The 26528-nt window shown below is 37.3% G+C and overlaps 1 protein-coding gene across 2 annotated transcripts in view; it reads left to right on the top strand.

Annotated features, from left to right (window-relative positions):
- nphp4 (nephronophthisis 4) overlaps positions 1 to 26146 on the top strand; it is a 146510-nt gene extending 120364 nt beyond the window's left edge. For both annotated transcript variants that reach the window (XM_055048663.1, XM_055048664.1), the window contains 11 exons: positions 2610 to 2800; positions 3333 to 3547; positions 10370 to 10559; positions 11156 to 11239; positions 14786 to 14942; positions 15267 to 15343; positions 15586 to 15671; positions 17110 to 17281; positions 20866 to 21045; positions 21716 to 21859; positions 25925 to 26146. In XM_055048663.1, coding sequence (XP_054904638.1) covers positions 2610 to 2800; positions 3333 to 3547; positions 10370 to 10559; positions 11156 to 11239; positions 14786 to 14942; positions 15267 to 15343; positions 15586 to 15671; positions 17110 to 17281; positions 20866 to 21045; positions 21716 to 21859; positions 25925 to 26065 — 1637 coding nt within the window. In that variant the 3' untranslated portion in view covers positions 26066 to 26146. The remainder of the gene's footprint in view (positions 1 to 2609; positions 2801 to 3332; positions 3548 to 10369; positions 10560 to 11155; positions 11240 to 14785; positions 14943 to 15266; positions 15344 to 15585; positions 15672 to 17109; positions 17282 to 20865; positions 21046 to 21715; positions 21860 to 25924) is intronic.
- Positions 26147 to 26528: the final 382 nt, after the last annotated feature.

Genomic DNA, 26528 nt, shown 5'->3' with positions numbered 1-26528 from the left:
GCATTTATTCCTAAACTTTTCCAAGAGTACTAACAATTTTGCTTACCTCAGAGTCAGGTTATTGCACATTGTATTTTCTCCACTCAGCTATCAGTGTGTGTCTGAGCCCTTGTTTGAGTGGAGCCTCTGCCACAGAGGAATTAGCGTCTTTTATTTGGGCGTTGACCGCGCCGCCACTGCGCTGATCGGCTCAGTCAGATGCATTTCACATTCTTTCTATTGGCTGCACCAGTGAACCACTCAATTTTCAGGCTAATTGAGCTTGCACAGGCATCTCTAGTGGTTAGCCACAATCCTGTTTGTGTTTTTTTTTTTTTTTACTGTGTGTGTCTGTGTGTGCAAGCATAGCCTTAGCAAAGGCACACAAACACTCAGGGGGAAACCAATTTTTCCCTCAATTAAGCGAGACATCATCAGTCAACTGGCTTGCTATTGGTAAATTTGCCTCAAATTTTAACTATTTCTGAAACACACACACTCACAGAGTCAGAGGTTTCACATAAGACATATAAAACAAGCATATAATTGCACAGTGTGATGCAAAATGCATCTGACAGGTATAGAATTGCAAACTGGCCTGCAGAAATGATGTGTCATTTCACAAGTATTTTAGCTTTATTCACTGTGACCAAAGCACTGATAAACAGTTATGCTGCTAAAAAGTTTGATGTGGCTCAGATTCTGTGAATAAAAACGGTTTTTCCAAATTGGTTCTTGGGCAGGTTCGCCTCACAATTGCTCTACACGCTGTGGCAATCAGTTACTCACACCTCTTGTTGCTATGCAAACACAGGCTGTTCACTATTTGCTCTGTTTCTTACATGTCTTCCCCACCACAGCGTACCCACGTATTGTCTCTCTTACATTTTCTCCTTCCTTCACTTTGGTGTGCCAGTTAAGAATACAGTGTGCCTAATTGCTTTCACTGGAGTCCAGTCACAGCAGCAAGACGGAGTGAGCAGAGCAGCTACACACCATAGGGTGGTGTACGTGTGTGTGTGTTTGTGTCACTCTGCTGCCCCACTTCTTCCTGCCGGTGGCTGTGAAGGATAGCCAGACACTATCAGGTTAGCCCACTGGCTCCCAGCCTGATACGGCTTTGATAATGAGACTTGGAAAAATGTCTAAGGATAAGGAGTCATACAAGTAGGGGGAGAAAAAGAGAAAAGAATAGCAGACATCAAAGAGTTTGGCTTGGAAGCTCACAACCTAGAAATATTCTTCACAGCGAAAGTTTTGTAATACCCCAAATTTATCCAGTATTAATTAAGTCCAATAAAAAAGATTAGCAATGTTTGTTTATTGGTTTTAAAATGTTCCATCCATTCTTCCAGTTTGTATCCCAACTTTGTTCTGTTTGAAATCATGTTGGTCTTGACTACACCCTGGATATGCAGTCATCTATTACTTGGTAAACTCTGTTTTCTGACTTGTGAGGGCAGTTTGGCAAAAACAACCAAAACAACAACAACCATGAAAAGCGTCTGAGGTGAGGGAGCAAGCTGGGATACCCAAAGAAAACCTCTGCACAAGTGAATGAAAACCTTATATAAACAGGCTGAAACAAGCTTGGAAACTTGAATACTTGAGAAAAAGCTGCTGCTTAAAGAAATATAACCTTCTTAGAGTGGGGTTCTGCAAGAAGACTACAAGTATTCAAAAATCCTACCTCTGGGGAACTTGCAGATCAGATATGAGTCAGATATGTCGCAATGAGAAATGGCTCTTATATAAATTAATCTTGTACTTCTGACAAAACACTACATTTCCTAGAAATCTACAAAAATTAAAAACAGCTAGACTCCTTTTGTGGAAGAATTACTGATATGTTTGTTTTGCTGTGACTGTTCATGTTCAAAGTGTTCCTTCAACTAGGCAAACACAAAACCTTTTCTGCTGCTAATTTTCTTCTTGTTAATTCATTTGGTTATCATAAATACTTATAGTTTGGTTAAACTAATCTATTCAGCATTTTACATAGTACAATATTGTGAAAGTTAACTTTAGAAGTCTTTTGCAAAATGGCAGATATGTAAAAAGAAAAAAGGCTCAAAGAAAGGATTCAAGCAAGTGACTTCAGTTTGTTAGTTGTATGTGGTGGAGCAGAAACTTCTGATCAGCTACAAGCAAAGTATGTAACATTAAAAAAATCCACTCCTAATGCACAAAATAATAGCAAATGCAGAAGCATTAAAAACTTTGTTCTATCTCTTGTACAAAACCAGACAGACCTGGGTTAATGCACAAGAAATGTAGATTCTCTGCAAGCTTGGTAATAGGGGGAGATCGTTTTTTTTTAAATCAACACTGCAGTTTAAGCTTTGTTTAAATACATTAATAATTTTGTGACTGGTCCACTTGACTAAATTAAAATAATTGATAACTACATAATCACTGGGGCAAAAGAAGACATCAGAGAATATTTTCACTTGAAAATTTGGAGATTATGGTCAAACTTTTTATTTCCGTTTTTATCTTTGTTTTTGTTTGTGTTCTTGTTATTTTTCTTCTAAAGTGTCATTTGGATGTGTTGAAAGGTGCTAACAAGAAAAATGCATCATAACGTGAGGAGAACAGATTCATCACATCGGCCTGTTTTTACTTGGCAGCAAGGAACACGGTGCACGAACACAGGCTGGATGGAGATCCGGTGCTGTTGAACAGAAACAGAATCGGTGCTCGGGACATCATCCCTGACGTACAAAACCTGAACACCGACAGCAGGCGGCGAAAGCTGGACTGCATGGCTGCAGTGCATCGACTAGAGGCTAAAGAGAACCCAAAAGCAGCTGATGTTATGGTAATGTCAGGCTTAGTGCTTATTCTGCTGGAATCTGTTAAATTGGAATACCTAGTTTTTACCTAGTTTTTATTCCAAACACTTGACACAGATGGAGAGTCTGCAGCAGTAAGGCTGCCTGCTAGGTTTGCAAAACATTCATCCAAACTGTACTGGGTTGTGAAGAAAGAATGCAATCAGTGGAGAAGCAGCGAAGTGTTAAAATATGTCTTGAAATAATCTCCGAAAGGTCATGGAGAAAATTATTGATTTAGTGCAACCTGAGCTGTACTGGTTGTACATTGGCCAGTGCTTCTACCACTAGTGATGACATTTTGCTCCACAAAGTCATTAAGTGAACACTCTGCTCTGAGAGTGTTAGAGCTATGAGCTGTTGCACAAGAACACGGCACAGACGGTCAAAACTGATCACAATACTGCTCTGGAAACTGTCATAGCAGTTCTCAGAGAACATTTTGGATGAAGACCGTGTATAACATAATGCCACTATAAAACATTTATCAGTCCTTTGGTGGTGTTTTTCTGGTGTCAGGGTTTAAATCCAGCAACTCGGTTGATCAGAGACCATCAACCCAGCGACGAGTACAGCAAGGCAGAGGGAATTGCGAACATGCTGAGCCAGGCCATCACCACACAGCACCTTCTCTATGCCAGCCTGGGCTCTGCTGAATACATGGAGTTTGTCCTGAAGAATCCCTTTAACGTGCCTCAGACCGTCACCATTCACAGCGACGACTCTGAGCTCAGGTGAGACTCTACCTTTATCTGCACCTTTATTAGGTTATTTTTGAGAAACCTAATCTTGCTTCAGAAAAAATAAAAGCAGAGGTTTTCTTAAAGAAATTAAAACATTTTATGGCCACAGCGTGATACTTCTAGACAGCTGTTAACACATAACTTTATGTGCTTAAATATTTACACTGCATCCAGAAAGTACTTCAAGTGCTTTGTTTTTACACATTTTATGTTACAGTTTTGCACACACATGAAACATCATTGGGGATCTTGCCGTCTTTGTAGTTCAATGCCACCAGGAAGCCTAAGAGATCAGTTTTGTTGTTGTTTCACCTTTTTTCGTACATAGAGACATCTTTTTTTATGTTTCAATGTGCTCTTGTTCATAACAAGAAAACTGTTGAACTTATCCTCACAGATATATTTTAGTAAACGGATGACGGATTAATCCATGTGTGCATTGTCTTTACCCACCTGAATTTCCAAGTTGTTTTTAACTTGTTTACTGACATGTCGAGCCACTTTTGTCATAGTCGCACGCAACTTTTATTTGTTGCTCCCAAGTCTTCTTAATTCATTAATTTGTAAATGTGGTGCTATGCTTGCTTAGTATGTGTTACCTCTTTTAAACTGGAAGGATGTTGTAAATTTATCGGTGGCTCTCCAATCTAACACACTAGGTGCGAACATGTGTTTTTTGTGCCGTATGTGTTTTCTGTTGTTAGATCGTAACAAGCCATGCTCCTACGTTAAGCTGTGTTCACACTTTGTGAATGTGTTTCCATTTGTGATGTTAAAGCTCATGAGCCTATTTGTGCTCTGTGTTGTGGAATAATGTATCCTCACACCTCGCACATTCCAGTGTTACAGACTGAGAAGTTGGCTCTTAATTGACAACTAAACATTTCAACCATTTTTTAAATTTCACTACTCTTATTATGCTACAAGTTAATACCATAGGGCAGCTAAACCTTGTGTAGATAAGGTAGACCCTTTACAAGTCAAAGAGGTCCAACTCATATCAATTTATATATAATCCCCTTCAGTCCAGAAACAGTTTAAATCTAACCAGAAAAAGGCACAGAGACAATGAGCCACTCTGTCTGTAATAGAGACAGTGAAAAAATGCATAAATGTACATAGTTTTGAAAGCAGATTTGCAGTTTCTTCAATGAACAGTTGCAGTCATACTCAAACGTCATAGCAAAATTATAAACACTTTCCACTTTCTCCAGAATAAAACCTTTCTACTGTTTGTGAGGTAATGTTTTGGAACCAACAGCGACCCACAATCAACACTTATACGATGATTACAGCTTTCATTTATTACTCAGCGTGGCATTAAAAGTGGTACTTTTCGGTTGTGTCGTCTGTTCTTCTGTCCTCATCCATTTCAATTGATACATTTTCTGGCCCGTTTTGTGTTTTCACATTCAGTGATGATGATTTTGGATTTAAAATTGAACACCTGTAGGATTCCAGTTATTTGGGACTCTCAAGAGATTTCTTTTTTCCTTAAACTTCAGGTGTACATGCTAAAGAACGTACATCTTTGCACCAGTGCACGTTCTTTTTGGTTTGTTTTTACTTTGTGCCTCTGGGCCGTACTTGTCATGAAGCTATGAACTGTGGGCAATTCCCTGAGGCAAAGTCTGCTGAAACGCAGACTCTCTGAAAATGTTACACCAGGGCTCAAAACGTCTCGGAGAGAGTCCCGATGCAGCTGATGATTTGACAGTGGGTCCTCACAGTATAAGCTGGAACCAGCTTCATAGTTTCCATGTCTCTATTTGGACATGAGCATCACAAAAAAATATGCATGCATATTTATTTGGACTATTCTTGAACAGTCCAAATAGAGGCTGATTATTTGGAGGTAAATTTCACATGTTTACATCAACAGTGATAAAGGAGATAATTTCAGTTTACAAGAATGTTTCTACATGGCACTACGCGTCAATGTTTTGCTCATTATTCACACTTGATGGGCTCTCAGACAATGAAGATTCTTTCGCCTTCAGAAACAAACATGTCCTTGACACAGATGTATCTGTAATCCTGGCAATATGCCAAATAACCCTTTAATCCAAACACAGCAGCCATTATTCCTGATGTTTGTGCTTGATTCTTTCCCTGTCTCCATGCCGTGCCTGTTTCTTTTCATTTAGCGTCATTGTTAATCCCCGCCTTCACAGAGTCTTTTGTTTTGGAGTCCGATCATGCCTGAGCTTTGGATTAACATATATCAGGTTGATCAACAAAGGCAGCAGCACACCATGGATAAATCATTATGGCATTAGCCCGGCCACTGGGCCTCCTCTAATTGAGAGTCATCAATCCCACTATCTGTCCTCTTACTGGCTTAGCACCCTCTTTGTTTATTTATTTCAGTGTGACAATTTGTACCAAATGCTTTCACCTTTACCAAGTGCTGGGATGTGTGAATGAAGAACAAAAGGTTTGCATTATTGGACATGTGTCTTTTGCAGTGTCTGGGTCTTATTAGTGAGACTTGTAGTTCCCTGAGTGCATTGTATATTTTATAACCTTATGATATTTACTTTACATTAGCAACTGTCCCACATGCTGAGCTTCAATGTGTCTTGGGTTATGCTACCCTAGAAGAGATTAAAGACAGGAATTCAAATAATAATTTTATTTAATGCTGTTTTGAGACTTGATAAAACTTGGAATGTTTTAGTTATGAATTTATTAGTTTTTTTTCACCCTGTCAAATAAAAAAAAATTGGAAAGATTTTAGTTTTAGTAACTCACTTGACTTTGAGTTGTGCAATAAACCCTAAATTGAAGAAGTTATTCACAAACTTTTAACCATCAGAAAAAACTATTTTCTACTTGTTAAAACCTTATGCAGATACGTTGAATAATTCAGACACAATCACTGACAAAAGTACCTTGAAATTGTGAGCAGATTAGGACACATAGCCATAGGTTACAGATAGTTATGGACCAGTTACTGTTACAGATTATTATAATGTTAATAAAATTGTGTAAAAAGTGACCCTCTCATTGTGTTACCTGACTGCAACTTCCTGATAGTACTATTAAAACCTTGTTTCTTGTCCGTCTGTATTAATTCACATTAGTCAAGTCATCAGTCAGAAAATGCGTCATGAAGAAGAAAAAAATATGTACAAAGGCATTGGACTTCAAGCTGCAGGACCAGCCAAACGATGGAAAAAAATGTGCAACTCATTGACCATAAAATGCTGTAATCGCTGACAGTTCTGTTACCACAGGTTTATCTGCTGATCATTTTAAAATATGTATCAATTTTGAAAATATTTTGGATAATCTTTGCAACATCCAAGACTAATTTAGAAAAAAAAATCCAGTTTAAAAGTACAAATGAGTTAAGATTCACAATAATGTTAAGATTCACAATAATTCTCAATATTTAACCCTCCTGTGGTCTTAGCGCAACGCTCAGTAGAAGCACAGCAAATGTCACAGTCAGACAGGGTGAAGCAGGGGGGTTCACACCGTCAATTTCCAAAACCACACAAAACATAAAATCTTGTAAAATTGCACTCAGAGTCGGTGTGACCCCACCGTACTGCGCACAGTGTGAAGAGCTTGTGGGGTCTAAATGATCTCATCTCTTAAGACCACTGGAGAGTTAAAAGCTTTGAGCAGCACTGGACTTGTTTAAGATATGGTGGAAGGAGAGATTTTTTTTGCAGATTTATTTTTCCTTTAATACCTAAATGAGAGTAATACCTCATTTTAGATTTCTCTTGATCTTTTCCAATAATTAAAAGTTGAATTCCATATACAAAATGATTTTTTTTTTTAAATGGAGCAAAATTGTCCATAAAGATCCATGAAGATTACATGTGCTAAATCTTTGCAAGTAGATGTATTCTCATGCCCGTTCCTAGCCTTTATCTAAAGCATTTACATCATAATCAGATTATTCATTTTTTACCCACTCAATGTAAAATTGCTCATTGAGGAGAAAATGTGGTGACATGTGACATTTATTGGTCTATTGTATAGTCCAAAGTCAAGGTCAACTTACCTAATGCATACAGCCACATTTCCAACCTGTTCTTGATATATTTAAAATGAATACTGTGTTCTGTCAAAAATACATACATATACTCTTAGACCAGGTTACTCCAAAACAAGAAAGATGGTCTAACACAGCAGATAAGGTTTGATAATAATGATGGTCAACTCTTGCCAATCTTACACAACTCCAGAAAGGTTTCAGGCAAAAAGACCTGCATTGTGAATTCAATTGTGGTCCATTCATCCATATTTCATCTGTTTTCTTCCCCATATCAGCAGGGAAGTAAAACTGTCTAAAACATCTGTGTTGGACTACATGCGCAGCAGCTTGGTCAAACCACCAAAGTTGCTCTGCTGTCGCTTCCTCATGAATATTTCAGTCGATGTTTGACACGTAGGTTTCTTGAGAACCTGAGGCGAGCTTTGGGTCAGGTCTTTGTTGTACAAAAACAAACCAGAAACAAGGCTGACCCTAACTCACAGTTCCAGCATCAGTCTTTGACGGCAGAGTACTTAGTGTAAGGCTGAGCTAGCCGTAGCTTTGATGTCAGCAGTTGTTTTCAAGCCCAGAGGCTCCTCCTGATGGACACGTTTGCTACCTGTTGCCATCTATTTTGTTGGGAATTTTGCACTTTACCTGACCGAGCTGATGGCTAGCAGATTGTGTGTTTCCTCCAAGCTCCTCTGCTTTTCTCCAATATATATTTTTTTCCTATGTTGTTTTCAGCTCTGCATTTCAGTCGTCTCATTCTTTGGTTTTTGGTTTCTCTTACTTTGCTGTTTTTACTTTTATTTAATAATTAATCGGCCAACAGTTTGCAATAAAAACTCGCAGGTGAAACAAAACCCATAAAAACCTCTTTGTTGTCTATGCCAAGGGCAAAATGTTTTATTCAGACCGCACTGTGGGACTATCCAGATACATTTCATAGAATTGACTGTAGCATCTTTGCCTAAAGTTGGCAGTGATGGAGCTCTAAAAAATTTAAAACTCTCAGTCTCCTATTGAGAAGAAATTTCCCCCTCCACTCCCATGGCTTCAAACCTTTGAAGTCTAAAGCAACCGTTCCCTGAATGCATTTGTGTGTGACAATTTTTGCATATAAAGAGAAAAAGAGGAGGGGAGATAAGACATTTCGTCTGTGGGAATGGGTTATCGCGTTCTGGTCGTTATTCCCTGGAAATCCATTTATTAAGGGACCCAACTGGGACAATTTCTGTCCTCTTTACACCTTTTCCATACACGCCGTCAATAATTTAAGGCAAATAAGTGTGGTGGAAGTGTAGCTGCTTGGTTCAGGAGTTTGGTGAAAGTTTACTCCTGACTGTTCAGGAGAGTGAGTGCTGGTTAGACTTCAGACTTAAGATTTCTCTTTATTTTTAAGATCTCGTGTCACCAGAAGTCTTTATTCATCCGTAGATTGACAATAAGATTGCCACAGAGAGAAAGGGATGACATGCAGCATGCTGAGGTCAGGAATCGAATCACTGAGGACAGTAGAGGTGTGCTTGCTCTACCCGTGAGCCACACGACGGCCTTCGATTAAGATTTTCTTCTTGGCTTTTAAAAATACAGGGTTGTACATTAACAAACCTCCCAACTCATAACTATGTATGAAATGGTTGGTTACCTTCATTTTAGGAGATTAAAAATAAAATGATTATTTTTATTAAATGTGCCTTTTTTTACACAAAGACACATTACAAACACAAACTTCAGTTTATTTTGTTTGAATCGTATGTGATAAAGGGACACAATGGTGTTTAAATGTGAACTAGGAGGAGTACTAGATGTTTTTTCAGAGATGGATTTTTTGCAAATCAAATTTAGTTTAGTTTATTTAGATTAGGCTTTATATCTGAATAAAGGCTTTTATTGGTATTCTGGTTTTCTTTTTGAATTATGCTTTTATTTTATGTAACTTTACAATCAACTTTGATATTTTTGTGGAAACAAAAATATGTTCAAAGACTTATACTTTTTATTTGAGCACTTAATGTTTAAGTATCACTTACTTAGTTTCATGTGAATGATATCTAACTATTCTTTCTAAAATGTTCAATTTGGTTTCTGATTTGTGTCCATTCCATCAGATCAGTTTATCATGAAGAAAACATTTTAAGATCATTTTTGAACAAAACCAGTTTGAACAACTTTGAAACATTGTGCATATTAAATACAAAATATAACAATTTTACAAGACTATTTTTCAGATGTCTTGAAATGCGTAGTAATATGTGATAGTCGTCTCACAACAGATTTGAAACTTTGATCTGATGCAAGTTTTGTCAAATTTGCAGAGGCTTCGATTTGCGGTTTCTAGTGCAGCAAAGTGATTGATTTTAATCTTATCTTTCACAGCAACTTTCTTTTTAAAACGAAAAAGTAAAAAACAAGATGAATCATGATTCGAAACCGCTTTTGGGCTTACATGAAAGCAAGATGGTTCTTTAATACATGATCATGGATTTTCTTACAAATTTATATTCCATTTATGACAAATCTTCAAATATGTTCTTTTAAATGTGTAGTGGACCCATTTTGCTGCTTTTTGGAGTTTCTCTCGAATCGCAGACACATTCCAGAGTTGAAGCATGTGCTGCTTTCTTCCATACCAGCCGTCCCTCTCGTCCATTTGGTCTTTCTATAGGAACCGAAATCAGATTTTTTTTTGGGTGTGTCTCTTCAGCTCGGTTTCCGTTTTTATCGCATAACAAGTCACATTGTGACCTTGAATGGCTTAAAAATATGTAAATCTGACTTTGATCACATTTCTGTCTTTTAATCTTTTCATCCAGTGTCATCACTGACACTGAGGAGTGGCGGTACTTCAAAGCAATAACGAAAACCTCGACCCCGGTGGAGGAGAACATGTTTCACGTGGAAGAAGCAGCTCCTGGTCCCAGGGTTTATCTCCGGCCGAAAGAAAGTGTCCACATTCCCCTGAAGTACCAGAGCTTCCTGTGCAACCACACCATATCTGTCCAGGTGAAGTTCAGATCAGAGGGTGACTTTGAATGAACTGTTGTTGTGATCTCTCTTTCTTTTCCCTTCTTACACATTTGAAAAGATTTTATTTCTATTTTTTTTAATCGTAGGAAACAGACCATGTGACAAAACTCAAAGGAACTTCTGAACACTAGTTCTTTTTTTTGTTTGTTTGTTTTTTTAATACTGATTCAAGTCGATTAACATCTTTTGAAATATGTTGGCGGTGAGCTCATCAAATATGTGTCTCAGCTGTGAAGAAGCCATGCAAATAAAATGTGGAGTGAGGCTAAGACTTGAGGAAAATGTCACCGCACCTCAGTGTTCAGTAATCACAGCTGATCTCTTTAAAGGACGCTCTGGCTTTCTCATTTTATTTCTTGTCGCAAATTTGGTTCAAAACAAGTGTCACTTACATCAGATGTTGTTTAATCCTCTATGGATTGCTGGTGGCTTGAAGCACTTCGTTGTCTGTTGCTACTATTTACAGTTTTCTTCCGGGATTTGTAAATGTTGTATTTCCTGAGAATAAATTGGTGTTTATATGTGGATGCTCGGTTTTGATAACGGTGTGTGTTTTTATCGAATCCTTACAGGGACCAAGCTTTCTGCCTACAGGCAAAGGTTCCCAGATGGCCAAGAAGACGCTGTCCAACATTATTAATGCCAAAATTATCAAGGTACACAGTGTCCCGTTACGCCTTGTACAATATTCCATGGATCTTTAACGAGTTTTATCTCCAGCTGCAGATTTTTAGTTATCTTGGATGTGCTTGTGTTTTCTCCTTTGAAAAACCTTTTATCTGAAACCTTTAATGTGAAGATACGTCTGAGGCTTCATCTCTTACATAATGTCTTAATGGTTTAGATATTGGAAAAGTGGATGAAGACACCTAATCTCAAACTACTGAATAGATTTTTGGATCTGAAGCTTTTATCAGTTAACTTTAAGCTTCGTCATAAAGTTCAGTCTTGTATGCACAAAAACCCACAGACAACTCCCTGAGGAATGCCAGGATGGAATTTCTTACTTTCTCATATTTTACACACATATGTCACTAAAAAAGGAAGTGAAAACTATTAACTAGCCTTACAAGACAAAAGAGTAAGACTGCGGGATTAAAATAACTTCTCTTTATTAGCCTCTAATCTAATTATCTATTGTTCTTGTGTCCACATATGTGCACATCACATTTTGGGTCCTCTAGTCCACAAAGTTTTGCTCTATACAGGGCCTGGTGTCCACATATGAGGTTATTATAGTGCCACATAGTGGTAGTGGTAGGGTACAACACATTACATGTTAGAGCCAAGATGGCTGATTACACCTCAAAATTCATATGGCAGCTTTTCATCCAAACTTTGCTCTGGTAAAAACATTAATCAAATTTATGGCTGATTTTTGTTCAGATATATATTAAAGTGTTAAGCTAGTATCTGTGGAGATTCACCATCCTGCTAAACATGACGATGTCCACAAATGTGGGCAATGACAATTAGTTTTGTAGAAAATGTTTTTGTGTTATCATAAATATCAACAAAATGTGAGAATGAAATTATATTTTTTAACAGATTTAAAAGGGTCTTAAAAGGCGTCACATTTGAGTTGATGGAACCTGCAGAAATCCTGTAAACTATTCCATTATAGCTTTGATTGCTTTCTGTGTCTTTGTCCTGATCCAGGATTCATATGACAACGTCTGTCGTAGTGTTAACACCTGCCTTCGAGTCCCTGCTGAAGAAAAGCATGATACTACCACTGCCATGTTTCACAGTGGAGATGGGTGTTAAGGGTGTTTATTTTCTTCCACACGGAGTCTCTCCATGTTTGTCTTCAGTCTCATATTAACACAGCCACAGCTGTTTACAAGCTGTTGCAATGTTTCTGATGATCCAGTACAAACAGAGAATTGATCCATGTATTTACGGAGCTTTGATCTTTCACAAACAGCATCTTCAAATATCCTTATCAACATGCGTTACACCATGATCCTCCTGGTGTTCATCTGCAGTATTTTGATTTGATCACATTACACAGAGTTGATAAATATGTTCCAGTCTGCAAAGTATTTGTACATCACTCCCGCCTCAGTCCCTTCCTCCAGTTTTTGTATTTTCTGAGTCGGTCAGCACTGCAAGTCAGAGCAAGCAAACAAACAAAGAAAAAAAAAATCATGTCAACAGGTCAAAGAGGTCAGGTCTGGATCAAATCTGTATCCCGCTAAAACTGACAAGTCCCAACAGCAGAGCTGTCAGTATGCCAGCTCTGGCCCCGCTGTCAGTCAGCATACATCGGCAGATATAGGCCACAACTCCAGGTCAGCATGTCACCGCAAAGCTGATACTCTCACGGTTTGGACAGCTGCTCTGCGTTCAGCAAGCAAATTGTTTGAAGTTAGCTTCCAGGACTGGAAATGTTCAGCTATCAGACTGCTGCTGGGGATGCCTTTGTATTGTATCAAAGTAAAGATTGAAAGTGCTGCTTTAAGTTTTTTTTTTTTTTTAAACATCACTTTTCAAAATTTTAATGTTTTGAACATTGAATTAGAATACTGAATAATTTAAAAAGTATGTTTTACATGTTTCTGAGTACAGTACACAAAAAGCATGAACATAAGGAGAGGAGCTAAGGTACAGTTTAGGAAAAAAGCTCTTAACCTGTGTCAAGATCTCACATTGCAATTAGCTTTTTACAGCTGTCTTTCTCACCAGTGATGCAACTTTCAATAAGCAGCCTAAAAGCTTCTTAAGTGGAGTCCCAATTTGGGATCCATCAGCTCCTCTCAGAAGCTCCTTAGCCTTTGGTAAATTCACCTAATTGATGTTCTGAGAGGGAGAGAAGGTTATCAAAGGATCCCCCTTTTCAGATTGTTGTCTCCGCAGTTTGTAATTTAATTAGGAACTTGAGTAAAGGGAGAAGTCAAGTCGAGGCTTCAGACACCAAGAAAAATGTGCAAGAAAACCTCCAAGTCTAACTTAAACCTTAAATGGACTGCAAAAAGAAAACCCAGAAAGCTTTAACGGACTCTGGAGAGGTGTTGTGCTGACCTCCGTGGATGAGTCAAAGAATCAGAAACATTCCTGACACTGTTCAGGGTTGCTTTGGTATGAATTTTATTTGCCTCTTTAGTGCTGTGGGAAAGCACAACGCATCCCAGTTTCTTTTTTTTTTTTTTTTTTCTTCTTCTTCTTGTCTCTACCCAAATTTAACTTCAAACAATGTTGTATTTGTGGTACTCATTAGAAATAATGGATTGTGGAAAAAAGTATTAGCCGCCTTATAGATTTTTTTTTTCTTTCTCTAATGAAACAATTAAATGTTTTGGGTGTAGGTTTGTTTACTACTTTGTTTGGAAAAGCACTTTATTTATTGAGGCGTGAGATAAAATTCAGCTGATCAAGTTAAGTTAAACTTGCTTATAAAACTATATGTACGCTATATTGTGAATAATTACAACAATTCCAAACTTAAAAGTGCAATTTGTCTATCAAGTTGAAAACATGTTTGATAGAGAGGATTTGTTGATTCCTAACTGTTCCTGTTCTCGCTTTAGGAATCCAGTTTGAACCTTTGGATAGAAAGTCTAAGAACCCTGATACAAACAGTCTGTGATATAAAACAGACCATTTGTAATAATATAAGTGATTAAACTTTAGTAAATACACGTCCTGATTAATGCACATCCTGCTGGCTACTTTCTGCAGCAGTCTTCAAAGCATTCTCCAATGGTCATCAGAGATTTAAATAATTAGACACAACTAATTTGTATTTTGGTGGACATCGTTCTTAATATGTTATGGTAGCACATGTGGAGAGGCAGAGATTCTCAGCTTGTTGACTTTCTTAGGAAATGGTTGTGATATCTATAGTTTTTTTTATGCCAGTTAATAAAAATAAGAAATTAGAAGATAAATTTCTCTGAACATCTAAAGAGCCCCAGTTTGGTTAAGGATCTCATAATTAAACAAGCTGGTGAACCTAAAGCTGTTGTCTCTAATTCTTGTCCATTCCTCACCAAAGCATGCCACATACAAATTTTCTTTAACTTTATTCTATATTTATTGCACATGCTTTTTGATATTACTGGAGATAGATTTATTTAGAATTACCTCTCATTCTCTCTTCCACAGAGAACAGCCCTTCATTAGTCGTTTTTTGTAGAAAATTCAATTTGACTCCAAGCCTGCAGTGCATCCCACTGATATTTCACCTCTTCCCTCCACAGGTTACATTCAGAGCAGAAGACGGCAAGCCAGTGGCCATCTGCCAGGTGAATGTGGAGCCAACGCCCCACGTTGTGGACCAGACTTTCCGACTTTACCACCCTGAACTTTGTTTCCTTAAAAAGGCCATCCGCCTGCCGCCGTGGGAAGGCTCAACAGGTTGTTAGGCTTCTTTCAGCCTGTCATCGATCTTTCCCTAAGCCACAATGTTCCTTTGTGCTGCACTGAATATATATATATAATAGATCTACTGGAGATAAATGTGTTTTTTTTATTTCAGTCACAGAGGAATTTAATTAGCATTATAGCTGTACCTGGGGAACCGGGCAGGAGATGGAAATGAAAAGATTTGAAAAGTTTGTGACGATAATCTAATTACTGGGACGTGTTCTTTTAAATGCTGATTAAATGCACCATATAACTGTGGCCTTTTCTTGTAAGTATTAACATTTTCTTTGTTTTCCTTGTTTGTGTGTCAACTAGCCGAAGACCCAAATTCCTGCTCTCATATTTCGGTGCACTGCAGTGACCCCAATATCATCTGCCAGACGAGGATGCTGGTGAGACATCATTACTTTCCTGCATGTTTCTGTTCTGACCACAAGTAACCCACAGTAACCTTTGCACATTGCTACTCTACTGATTAAAGAGGCGGAAAGCATTTTCTTGCAATTCCCAAGGCATGAGTTTTTATCCATACTTCCACCGGGACATCATGCCATACTGGAGACACACGTCATTGCTTTCTTAGTCATTTTACGTCTCCAGTTTAACATTTTTCTTAATTGCTGTTCTTGTTTAGGTTCCTGGACAGCCTCAGGATGTGTACTTAAAAGTACCAGGGAGTCCCAGTCCACACATAAAGATGTTCTTTGTCATGGTTTTCACGTATGTATTGTTTGCTGCCCACGCAGATTGTATACGGTGAATACAGACACACATATATATATATATATATATATATATATATATATATATATATATATATATATATATATATATATATATATATATATATATATATATATATTTTTTATTTTTTTATATGTTTCTCTTTTACCTGTTCCTTTTTGCTCACTATGCTGTTTATTTATTAATATTCCCTTATCAACCTTTGAGTATTTCAGAAAACAGCTGACGTTAAATTATGAATATATGGATCCTGCTCCATTTTCACCACTTCAGAAATATGTGCTAGTTTGTTGGTTGCAACAGAAACATTTAAAGAAATATAAATAGTTAAAATCTGAACGCATCTTGATGCAACTGCAAGGCAGTCTAGGTGTCTTCCTGCTTTGCACCAGTTTCTGTATCTGAAGAGATGCCAGACTTAATTCTTACATTATTCATTAATCAACTGTGTATTTAATGTATTAAGCCTTAGTGATTTAAAGTAGCATAATTATTCAGAGATTCAATTCTTTTTCCCCAAAAAATGGTGGAACCAATGATGCAGACTGTAGATGCTATTTTTAAATGTAGATGCATCATTTTGTACAGGAGCTACCAGCAGTGTTCACAAACTTCCACTTTATTTCACTCTGTAAGAGAGGCTCAGCTGGTAAAGCAAGCTCGTGGCGAGGATCCCAGTATTTCCTTTCCTTGCGCAGAAGTGTCCTTGGGTAAGACACTGAAGCCCAAGTCGGTCCTAATGGCAGGTGCACACTTCTCATCCCAGCTTTCTCATCTGCCTCTGTGACTTTGTGAGAAAAAGAGGGAAAAGACTGCCAATAAGTATAAATCCCTTGAAACACTTTAAGCCACTACTTAAACTAAGTGCTTTTCATTTTCCATCAAAGCTATACATATAGGCTGAATGGAGAATGGCAGTATTTGCAATATATGTCATGTCTAAGACATCAAATATTAAACTTACTAGCCACTGCTTTCAGTAGTTAACATTGTGATGTGAGTTTGGAACAATTAAAAGAAAGTTTGACTGGAAAACCCCAAATGCTCTTCTGTGTGTGCATCTGTTCACCATCTGAAGATATCACTGTTACTGATGTTCCATGAGCTCTTGAAAACTCACACTGCCTTATTTCTATTGCAAATGTCCCCAAAGGCTCCCCAAGTGCTGTTGTCTCAGAGCAGAACTGAGTAGGTGACTCCATTGCCTCCCACTCTCACAGCCATCTAGGACTCCTGAGACTCTGTTCCCTTTATCTCAGCTCTGATTGGCGATGATGTTTGTGCTTATTAAAATGCTCACAGCGCTGTTGATCAGCTCTTATGATTTCCAACCTCCAGCTGCACCTGTCGCATCTCCGGGGGAGCCTTAATTGTTCTCGACTGTGTGTGTTTCTTGTTTTTCCTTCGTTGACAGTGATAAGTGGAAGGCAGCGCCCTCTCAGATCTGGCAGATGTACGTGCATTTTCTGGAGCGGGTGGACGTCAGATGCGTGACCGGCCAGAGAACCTGTCAATCACTGGTTCTGAGGGGAAAACAGGCTGTTCGCAAGATCAAATGTTTCTTGTCACACCCCAAAGAAATTGAGGTACACTGTTTTAATTTGTAAAGGAATAAAGTGAATTTTTTGTGTCTTGATTTCAGCTGATAATTACAAAACATATGGATGACTTGGCTTCTACAAGTAGGTGACTACATTGTATGAACTCAAACTAAGTTAAATTGACTATAAATTAATAAATTAGGAAAGTTGTAAATAGAGATTCTGATACTCAATTTTGTGTTTTGTTATGATTTAATACATTTAATGCATATTACAGATTCCTGCTCTCATATTTCGGTGAATTAAAAACTAAAAGTTTTTAATTCAATATTTAATGTAGTTCTTATCTTAGTGTTGCAACTACAGTAATTACAAAAAAAAATACATAATCACTGTCAGCGTTCAGTTGTATTATTATTTCCCATTTTAATAATTACATAATAGGCCTCAAAGTGGTAATTTTATGCTTGTATTAACGTCATATGAAAGAGCTGCTAAATCTGTATAAAGATAGCTGAAACTAGGGAGGCTGGTAAAAGCACAAAGGTCTTCAGAGCATTACTGCAGCGTAAAAAAGACTGGTGCTCTGAAATATTTAACTTTATTGATGTGTAAATGTTTGTAAAAAGGTCTGAAGAGCTGTAAAAGCTAGCAATAAACTCCCTCCACAACAAGCTTTTCTGCCATGAACAAACTTTAATTATTCATGAGGAAAGGTGTATTCGTGTTTGTACATGAAAGATTGAGAAAAGTTACACAACATGATTTCAATTCAGTAGTAGTTTCTTATTTTAGTCCAAGAAAGCCCTGAAATTTGACGGTGAAATGTTTCAAGCTGTTTTTAACAGCTCTTATTAGACAATAGCACCATTAGCATCTGTAGCACGCACATATTTTTTGAACTGCAAATGTTTCTGCCTTGTGTGAAAGTGTGTCAACATTCTCCTGACGCGTCCAGACCTTACACTCGGCAGACAGAAGTTAAACATTCAAAATAATAAAACTAAGCCACTTTCTTGTTGGGGTTTGCTTTTCTGTTGCTGTTTAACTGAGATTTCACATGAGTTATTCTTACTGTCACGCTTACAAAATAACATTTTCCACGATATAAATATTTTTAAATGGAATAAATAACAAAAAACTGTCTTGTATTTATTTTTGACTTTTAAATAACTCCAAATATTTAAAAACATATTGGGTAAAATATGTTTACATATTGGGTCCGGATCAACGACTTCAGCCTGATATCTGGTCCAAGAATGACAATATCTGTGTCTTATTTTATACAGATATTGGAGCAGATTGTCCCCATCTTGTGTATCATCAGGCTCTATTCAGTATCCAAATTTTCCATGAGTTTCCTAACCTTGATGTGTGTCACAGTCATGTTTTGTTGCCAATTGGCGATCTGGTGCATACATAATATCTCTCTCTCTGCTCCAGTGGATGGCAACAGCTCTATTATTGGGTGCTCATGTTGCTCCTGCCATTATTGGCTGCATCATCCAGTCTGGAGAAGGTTAGTTGCTCTGGCTTTGCCATGTGCCAATTACTTGTCGAATAGGTTTTGGTCCCTTTGGGTCTAATTTAGGAGTCATCTAATTAGCTTAGGATGTGACTTTTTGGACAAATTATCCAAAGCACATTCATTTAAAACCACTAGAAATAGAATTCTCCATTTTGGAGAATGATTTTGCTCTGTTCCCTGATATTTCTTTATACAAAATAAAGCAAGTGGTTTGGACTATTTGACATTAAATGACTAATAAAATGAAATGAACTAATTTGTCAGTATTTTGTACCTCACAACACAACTTTAACCCTAAAGTAGTTAGAACATAATATGCTCACTTGCTGAAGTTAATGTGCTCATTTCAGCATTTTTAATTGAAAATTGTGTAAGATAAGTAGCTGAATCTTACAGCTACTTATCTTACATCAGTGGAAATTATTTCACACAATGCATGTTGAAAAAGATGACAAGGAAGGATTAGTCTGCAGTTGCAATAATTCAATACGCCATCTTAAAAGGAAAGTAGATCATTTTTGAAGGGATCTGATGTTAGAAAGTTGTGAAGTTACAGACACCCGCAGTAAACAATTTTCATGGCATTTTTACTTGTAAAATGAGAATAGCTGCTCACTGAGGCTAAAGCTACAGCTTCTATAAAACTGCACATAATTCTGGGATATTTTACCCTTTTTATTGCATTTCCAAACTGTTAATGAAAGAGACAAAATGTGGATTTTTTTCATTTAAATTTTAATTCTGGGACTGCATTTACATATATAAACTGTGATTTGCAACAGTTTAACTTGGAGAACAAAGTGTTGTGTCCTTTGTGCCACCTACTCTCATAAAAGCTATTCTGTCGCTCTGCATGTTATCCAAAGAACATTTTGCACCCAAACACCACTGCACCAACATTTCAGTTATTATGAGTTCTTTGTGCTTAGATGCATTGCTCAAAAACATGAAAATGTCACAGGACCTCTAATTTCTGAATATCATTCCTCTTTATGTTTGCTGTCTGTGCCTCTGTGTTGATTGGGCATAGCCAGCTGAAACCATACATGTCAAATGAGAAGCTGCAAGCTTTTCTCCTGCCAGATTTCTGTTCAGAATGAGGGATTTTTTTTTTTCCAAGTGCAGATCCAAAAATGATTTTCTGCTAATTGTTCTTTGAGCAGCACAACGCAGCACGGAGCAGAGGAGGAACAGCGGTTTCCTTTGCAATAACCCCTCGGTTCAGATTCAAGTCATTATCAAGAATGAAGTGTGCACTGACAGCGTGTGTCATTTCAATTTAGGTTTGTCTGCATTTTGCACTGATGTCAGATAAAAAATAAAAAAAAAGACTTGGTTATCTGAATACATAGAAATGTGCTCTGTGCACAGCATATTGCCCTTTATTTTCAATAGATGTTTTCTTCTTCATATCTGATAGCTAGAGCAGCCAGACAGTGCTTCTCAGTCAGAGTTATTTCATAATACTCACCCATATTCAAAGAAGGGGATGATGGACTGTCACGGTTTTCCTGCGCGCTCACTGTACGACCCAAACATGTTTACCCTGTAGAAATAGGGTACCGTCTGAGAAAGTGACAGATGTATTTTTCAAAGAGTTCACCGTATGCATCAGTGGCAGCTTTGATCTGGCTCTCAGCAGGCTTGGCTCACTGTGGAATGCACTGAAGGAGTTTTACAAAACAGGATAAAGCTCAGCTTCAGAGAATAGCTTTGCTTTTCTCCAAGCAGATTGAAAAACAGCGGCACAGTAGAGCTCAATCTCACATCCTTGTGTATGGCACTTTTTCCTCCTCTGCTTTCTCTGGATTCATTGTCTGCTCCCTTCTTGTTACCTTTTTCGCCACATCTTACTTTTCTCTGGCCCACTCTCAGTTAACTGGGCACCTTTATTTCTCTCTGACTCTTTTAAACTCCCTGTCTTATTAACCCTGTCTCTTTCCACCCCTTCGTCTTTGTCCTGTCACACTCTTTCTGTCACTTGTTCAATGGCTCTGCTTACCTTCACTGTGTCGTCGCCGTTCTCATAACCTAATCACCGGCATCTCATCACCTTGCTGCCAGGTCCAATCAACCTCTCCCTCCTTCACCTCTCTTGCAGGTGGACCCGCCCGGTGTGTTTGTTTTGCCTCCGGCCGCCGTGCAGGAGCTCCAGCTAAGAGTTCAGCCATGGCAGGCTGGCAGCCGCTTCCTGTATGTGAACGCTGTGGACGTGGATCAGCAAAGGCTGGTCGCCGCCTGGCTCCTGTGTCTCAGTGTCCACCGTCCTGTACTGTCAAAGGTGAAAGGATCTTTCTCTGAAAAGAAATTCTGTGTCTAGATATATAATGTGGAGGACTGAAATTGTTCAGTCAAATGTGGCTGCTAATCATGAAAATGACAAGACATAAAGACTTGAAATATGTGTAATGGAGGGTTAGGTTAGGGTAAAGGTTGTAAAATGCGTGACTGTTTTTTTTTTTGTATTTTTTCAAAATATATATATATATATATATATATATATATATATATTTTTTTTTTTTAATGCCTGGCTGCTATACAGCAGGATGGATGGGCTTTTCCCCCAACTGCCCCTTATAGTTACAGTTTTAATATTATTCAAGATAGCATTTAAATTTTATGTAAAACGTTATAAGTTTGATTTGGTGAAAGGTTCAGGTATGCTGTATCAGTTTTCTTTCCTATTTTCTCAGATATTAAATTAATGCCAAAAAGTCATTTCCAGATTTTTTTCAACTCATGAACAATGTTGTGTCTTATGATTGTTGCTCTTTCTTTGTAATTTCAAATGGACATTTAGAAACTTAAACTATTTCTTGTGCAGTTCTAATTTTTCAATGGTTATTGATGTTTTTTTGTTGTTTTTTTTTTATCTCGCTTATGGTTAGTATAGCTAACCATACTTTGCAAAGCAAGTGCACAATAAATTGTTTGTGTGCGGGTGTGTGCAGGCATTCGAAGTGTCCGTCCCAGCTGGTAATGGGCGTGGCAGCTCCAGAAAAATCACTTACACCAACCCTTACACCAGCACACGGACATTCCTGCTCCGCTCCGACCATCCTGACCTGCTCCAGTTCAGAGAGGACAAGTTCCAGGTGAGATAAGGCAGGAGGCATTACAGTTCTCTCCGCTTCATTAAGACTCAAATCAATACTTTGATTAACGCCTTGACCAAAGCTTGTCAGGTGTCCTCCACAGATAGTTTCTCTAGATTAAAGGATTAATCTTGTTAACATGGTGTGAATAATTTCTGCGCTGTTGATGATCCATGACATGCATGCACAGAAAGTGAAACATCAATCCTTTTTCCCCACCAGACGTCAAGCCATTAAGTTTGGCGACAAACTCTTGATTGATATAAACTGTAAGAGAGGCACGTCTGAGCTGTAGAAGAGCTAAAAGTGATGGTTTATTGGAGCCTCAAGCTGGAATCACAACCTGCCTCTCGTTCAACACCGCTGATTGGATATTTTATCTATCTGCACAAAATTAATCTTGTTAAAACCTTGAGAAGGGTTTAACCAGCGTATTGATTATATACAAAAAAATTCTTTAAACATTCACTGCTAAATAAATAAAACAACAGCCCCCACACACCCTGGGAAAGATGTGTAAACAGCCTTAAAATAAATGAATCTTTGTTACAGAAGTGGTAATATTGCACTGGTAAAATAAGCAATCCGAGCTTCGATTTGAGTATATTGATTGAGTAAGGAGGGGGGAAATTCATTATAAAACCTAATAGTTTTTTCCAATTCTCCAGTGCCACACTTTCTTTTAATTTTCAGTATTTTATTTTTTCAAACGCACTTAATCTTCCCCTACCACATTTTTAGAAAGTTAAAGCCAACACATTGATGGATCTATGGCTTTTTGTATTTGCACAATTTTTTCAGAAAAGTCAATCCAGTGTCCTGGGTCCTTGAGAAGATGATGTCTCTCTTTCTTTAGGTTACCACAGATTTTTTTTTTTCAATAGGACTTAGATCTGATAACTGAGATGGCTTTTAACGAACGTTCATTTCATGTCGGATAAACCACTTTTAATTTTTTAGGGTACTTCTTTTGTCTTTAGAGGCAGAATAATAATCCTTTTTCTCGGTTTAAAGCAATACTTTTATTTGAAACATTGATGAGGTTTTCAGTTATCAAAAGTGCAGAATGCTCTTAGTATCACAAGATTATTTTTTATCTTTTGTTTTATCTAATGGTTGCTGTACATCCTGGGTAAAGGTATTAGATCATCGTTTGTTGCAGTTTTTACCAGTGAGCTCTTTTTTTTTTACCTCAATTAACATCCATCCCCTTTGGTCGTCTTGCAGTTTCAATTGATTCAAACTTTTAAAATATGTGGAGCCTTTTGGATTTCATTTCTTTCTACATGAAGATCATCTTACATCTGTACGACTTGAATGATATGTTGTGATGTCGTTTTCATTTTGTAGAAAGAAAAAGGCCCTGGCTGTTTCACATCAAAATATATTTTTAAATCCTCTGGTCCACTTCAAATGTTAAGTATAACATATTGAATGAATAGCAGTAGGGATGTCTAGTACTAGACACCTTTATTAGGTGACAAATTTGTTTTATTTAGCGAAAACATTTTTCCCAACTTAATCAGTGTACTCAAACTAAAGATTTTTTTAGTATGACTTTTATATAAAAAGAGTTAATTTATGTAATCAACATGTTTAAAAGGAATGCCATTAATTTCAAAGAGTCTTACAGATATGTACATATGTCTTTGGCAGTGAATAACATTGTGTTGATTTCAACACATTTGTTGTTTGGGCCTCAGCTGTGACAAGTGTTGTGCTTGTTTGTTTTCAGATCAGAAGGAGGGGAATATTACAAAGCAGCTCTTTACGTTGCTTTGTTGTCGTGTGGTCAGCTGCAGCATCTCCTGCTGATTTATTCCCTCATCGAAATGAAAAAACAAACAAAAAAAAACATTTAGGTTGCTGGCGTCATTTCCTTATCCTTTGCTTAGGTTTGACAAAATAGCAAAACAAGCGAGACAAACACAATATGTGAGACGCAATAGGAGCCAGTTTGCACATAAACATTGAAGGAGTCTTGCTGTGTTTGGCCCGAAGACGGAGCATCATTATAAATGAGGTGGGCAGATTGAAAAGCAGCCTCTGTTTTTCCCACCTTCCTGGTGAATCTCCAGGTATCTCATGAAGGATCTGCTGTCCCTGTTGCCTCAAGCAAGCCAGAAGGTTCTCTTTTCTGTTTTATATAACAGTTTCAGAGAAACTGTAAATAACATAAAGTTGCAAGGAAAGTAAATGCTTTGTAAATTTAACATTTTGATTATTTAACTTTTTTTTTCTGAGGTTATGTAAAAGAAAAACGTGTAAGGACTGATAGAAATACCGTGAGAATATAAACAAAAAGATTAAATCATGACCTTGTAGGCTTTGAGCCCCGACAACAAAAACATCAGCACTTCCTCCCTTTAATTAGTGAGAACAATGAAAATTGCAGGCTGTGTGGACAAAACTGGTAATTTACACAAAAAAGGTAAGGACGGCAGTGTCAGAAAGTCATAACAACAGAGGAGCGATACTACTTTGTCTCTCCTTTCAGACATTGTTCATAAAATGAAATGTGAAAACTGTTGGAAAAACCAGTTCAGTCGTTTTTTGTAATAGAAACTGCTAATTTATATAAAGCTGTCTGTACAGCATCAGGTCCCATTTAACACATTGTAAACCTTATCCTGGGCTTTTATATATAAGCAGATTTTTTTGTGATGGTGGTCTCAGTTCAGTATATAACATGCAGCCTGTAAATTCTGGCCAGTTTTTCCTTATTGGGCTCTCTGGGTCTTATTTGCTTCACAGCGTTGGTAAATTCACAGCCAAAGATTCATGGCATCGAGCTCAAAGCTTCTGTCATTATCGAACACAGATATACTGGAACAGACCTCTGTAATAATATAAACAGAGCAGTATGAAACCAATTGCAATGCCTCATTATAAAGAGAGAACTCACAAGTCAAACCAGTACGCTCATTTGCAAGCTTTTCCTTTGTTAAGGCAAGAAATCCCAGCAAACTATACATACATATTTCTGGTTTGAAGTTTACACTCTGTACATCCAGCATTAATATTGTTGTATAATTTAAGAAACTCAATTGAACAGGTTTTTTTTTTTCAATAATTGGGTTCACAAGTCTCAATTTGTTTGGCTTTTCTCTTCATGCTGTGTCAAAATTATACACCCTGTACAACCAGAACCTCCAAGTAATTTTTGTATAAATGTCCCAATCAGTTATTCCTTTTGCTTTTTGTGGACACCTTTTTTTTTGTCTTCCTCCTGATCCAAGTCATCTTGGTATTTTCAGATACGGAGTCCTAATCTGACAGTTAAACTTTAATAAAATCAATAAAATATGTTCGCACAAAGCCTCAGTAGCTTTAAGGTGCAGTAACATAACACCATGTCTCATCAGCGTTGCGTTCTACTCACCAGCGTCTATAAATGCTGCAGGTTCTCTACCTGTCCAGACAGTGACAGTCGTCTCAGCTGGTGTTTGTGGAGGATGACTTTAGTCATTAGTTTTTTTAAGAAAGCACCTATAACCTTCTCAGCGCACTTAATACATTTTTTATTTGTTTCTGAAGATCTATCATACAGTTCGGTTTTAGCCGAAGAACTTTTCTCATATGACTTGTTCATTATTTGAATTGCAACACATTTTAATTCAGTTCCAGTTAAGCGATTTGCAGTATCTTTGTAAAGGTGAAGTGAAATAAATCTTCACATCTGATGATTCAGATTGATTCAGGACATCTGTATTTTCAACATGTACTGAAACAGAATCAAACAGATGGATTTTTTTGGAAGCCATTACTTTTCAATTATGATTTTTCAATTATACTTTTCAATTATGATTTTTCACTTGCCAAAAACATGACATGTAAAATTAGAATATTAACCAATTAAAGTGCAATTTATATTACAGAAATGTGAGTTGATGAAAAATGATTTGTTATCTTGTACTTTTAATATGACAAATGAGCCGAATCTGCAATCATATTTTACTGAATATTATAGCATACAGACTTACGGTTCAATGATACAGAGCTTGTGTTGTTTGAAATGACAAAGGACGATACAGTGAAGGTGTTTGCTTTGTTCACTGTGTTCAGATTGGCGGTGGAGAGAGTTACACGATCGGATTGCGATTCGCTCCCACCCAGAGTTCGGGCTCGGCGGAGATCCTGGTTTACGTCAATAACTCGGAGGAGAAAACCGAGGAAACATTCTGCGTCAAAGTCAACTATTCTTGAGCATCGGCCTGAAAATGCTGCTTGTAGTTGAGTAATGTTTTATCCCTCGGTCTGGTTTTATAAAACATTTGTTGATTAATATTTTGTTGTTGTGTCATTTTGTACAATTGATTACTGCGGCTGTACTAATACCAAATGAAAAAAAATATAAAATTACAAGAATAAAATTATAATATTACAAAAGGAAACTCATACAAGTATAAAGTCAGAATATTATGAGAATAAAGTCGAAATAATACAAGAATAAAGTTGTACTAATATTAGAATATTTCTAACTTTTATTTAACATTTATTTCAACATTTTGACATTTCTTGTATTTTAACTTTATTCTTGTCATTTCATTTTAATTTTTTTTAGCATAGCCCCAGTTATTTGTTGCAGTTTTGCACTTTGTAAATAATACATTTAAACTTTTGACTCAATTTGTTTGTTTGTAACCCAACAAAAGATTAACCCTAGCAT

This window comes from Poeciliopsis prolifica, unplaced genomic scaffold, assembly GCF_027474105.1.
Source record: "Poeciliopsis prolifica strain line A6 unplaced genomic scaffold, Auburn_PproV2 SCAFFOLD027, whole genome shotgun sequence".
Taxonomy (NCBI): domain Eukaryota; kingdom Metazoa; phylum Chordata; class Actinopteri; order Cyprinodontiformes; family Poeciliidae; genus Poeciliopsis; species Poeciliopsis prolifica.
This window is presented reverse-complemented; position numbering and strand designations above follow the sequence as displayed.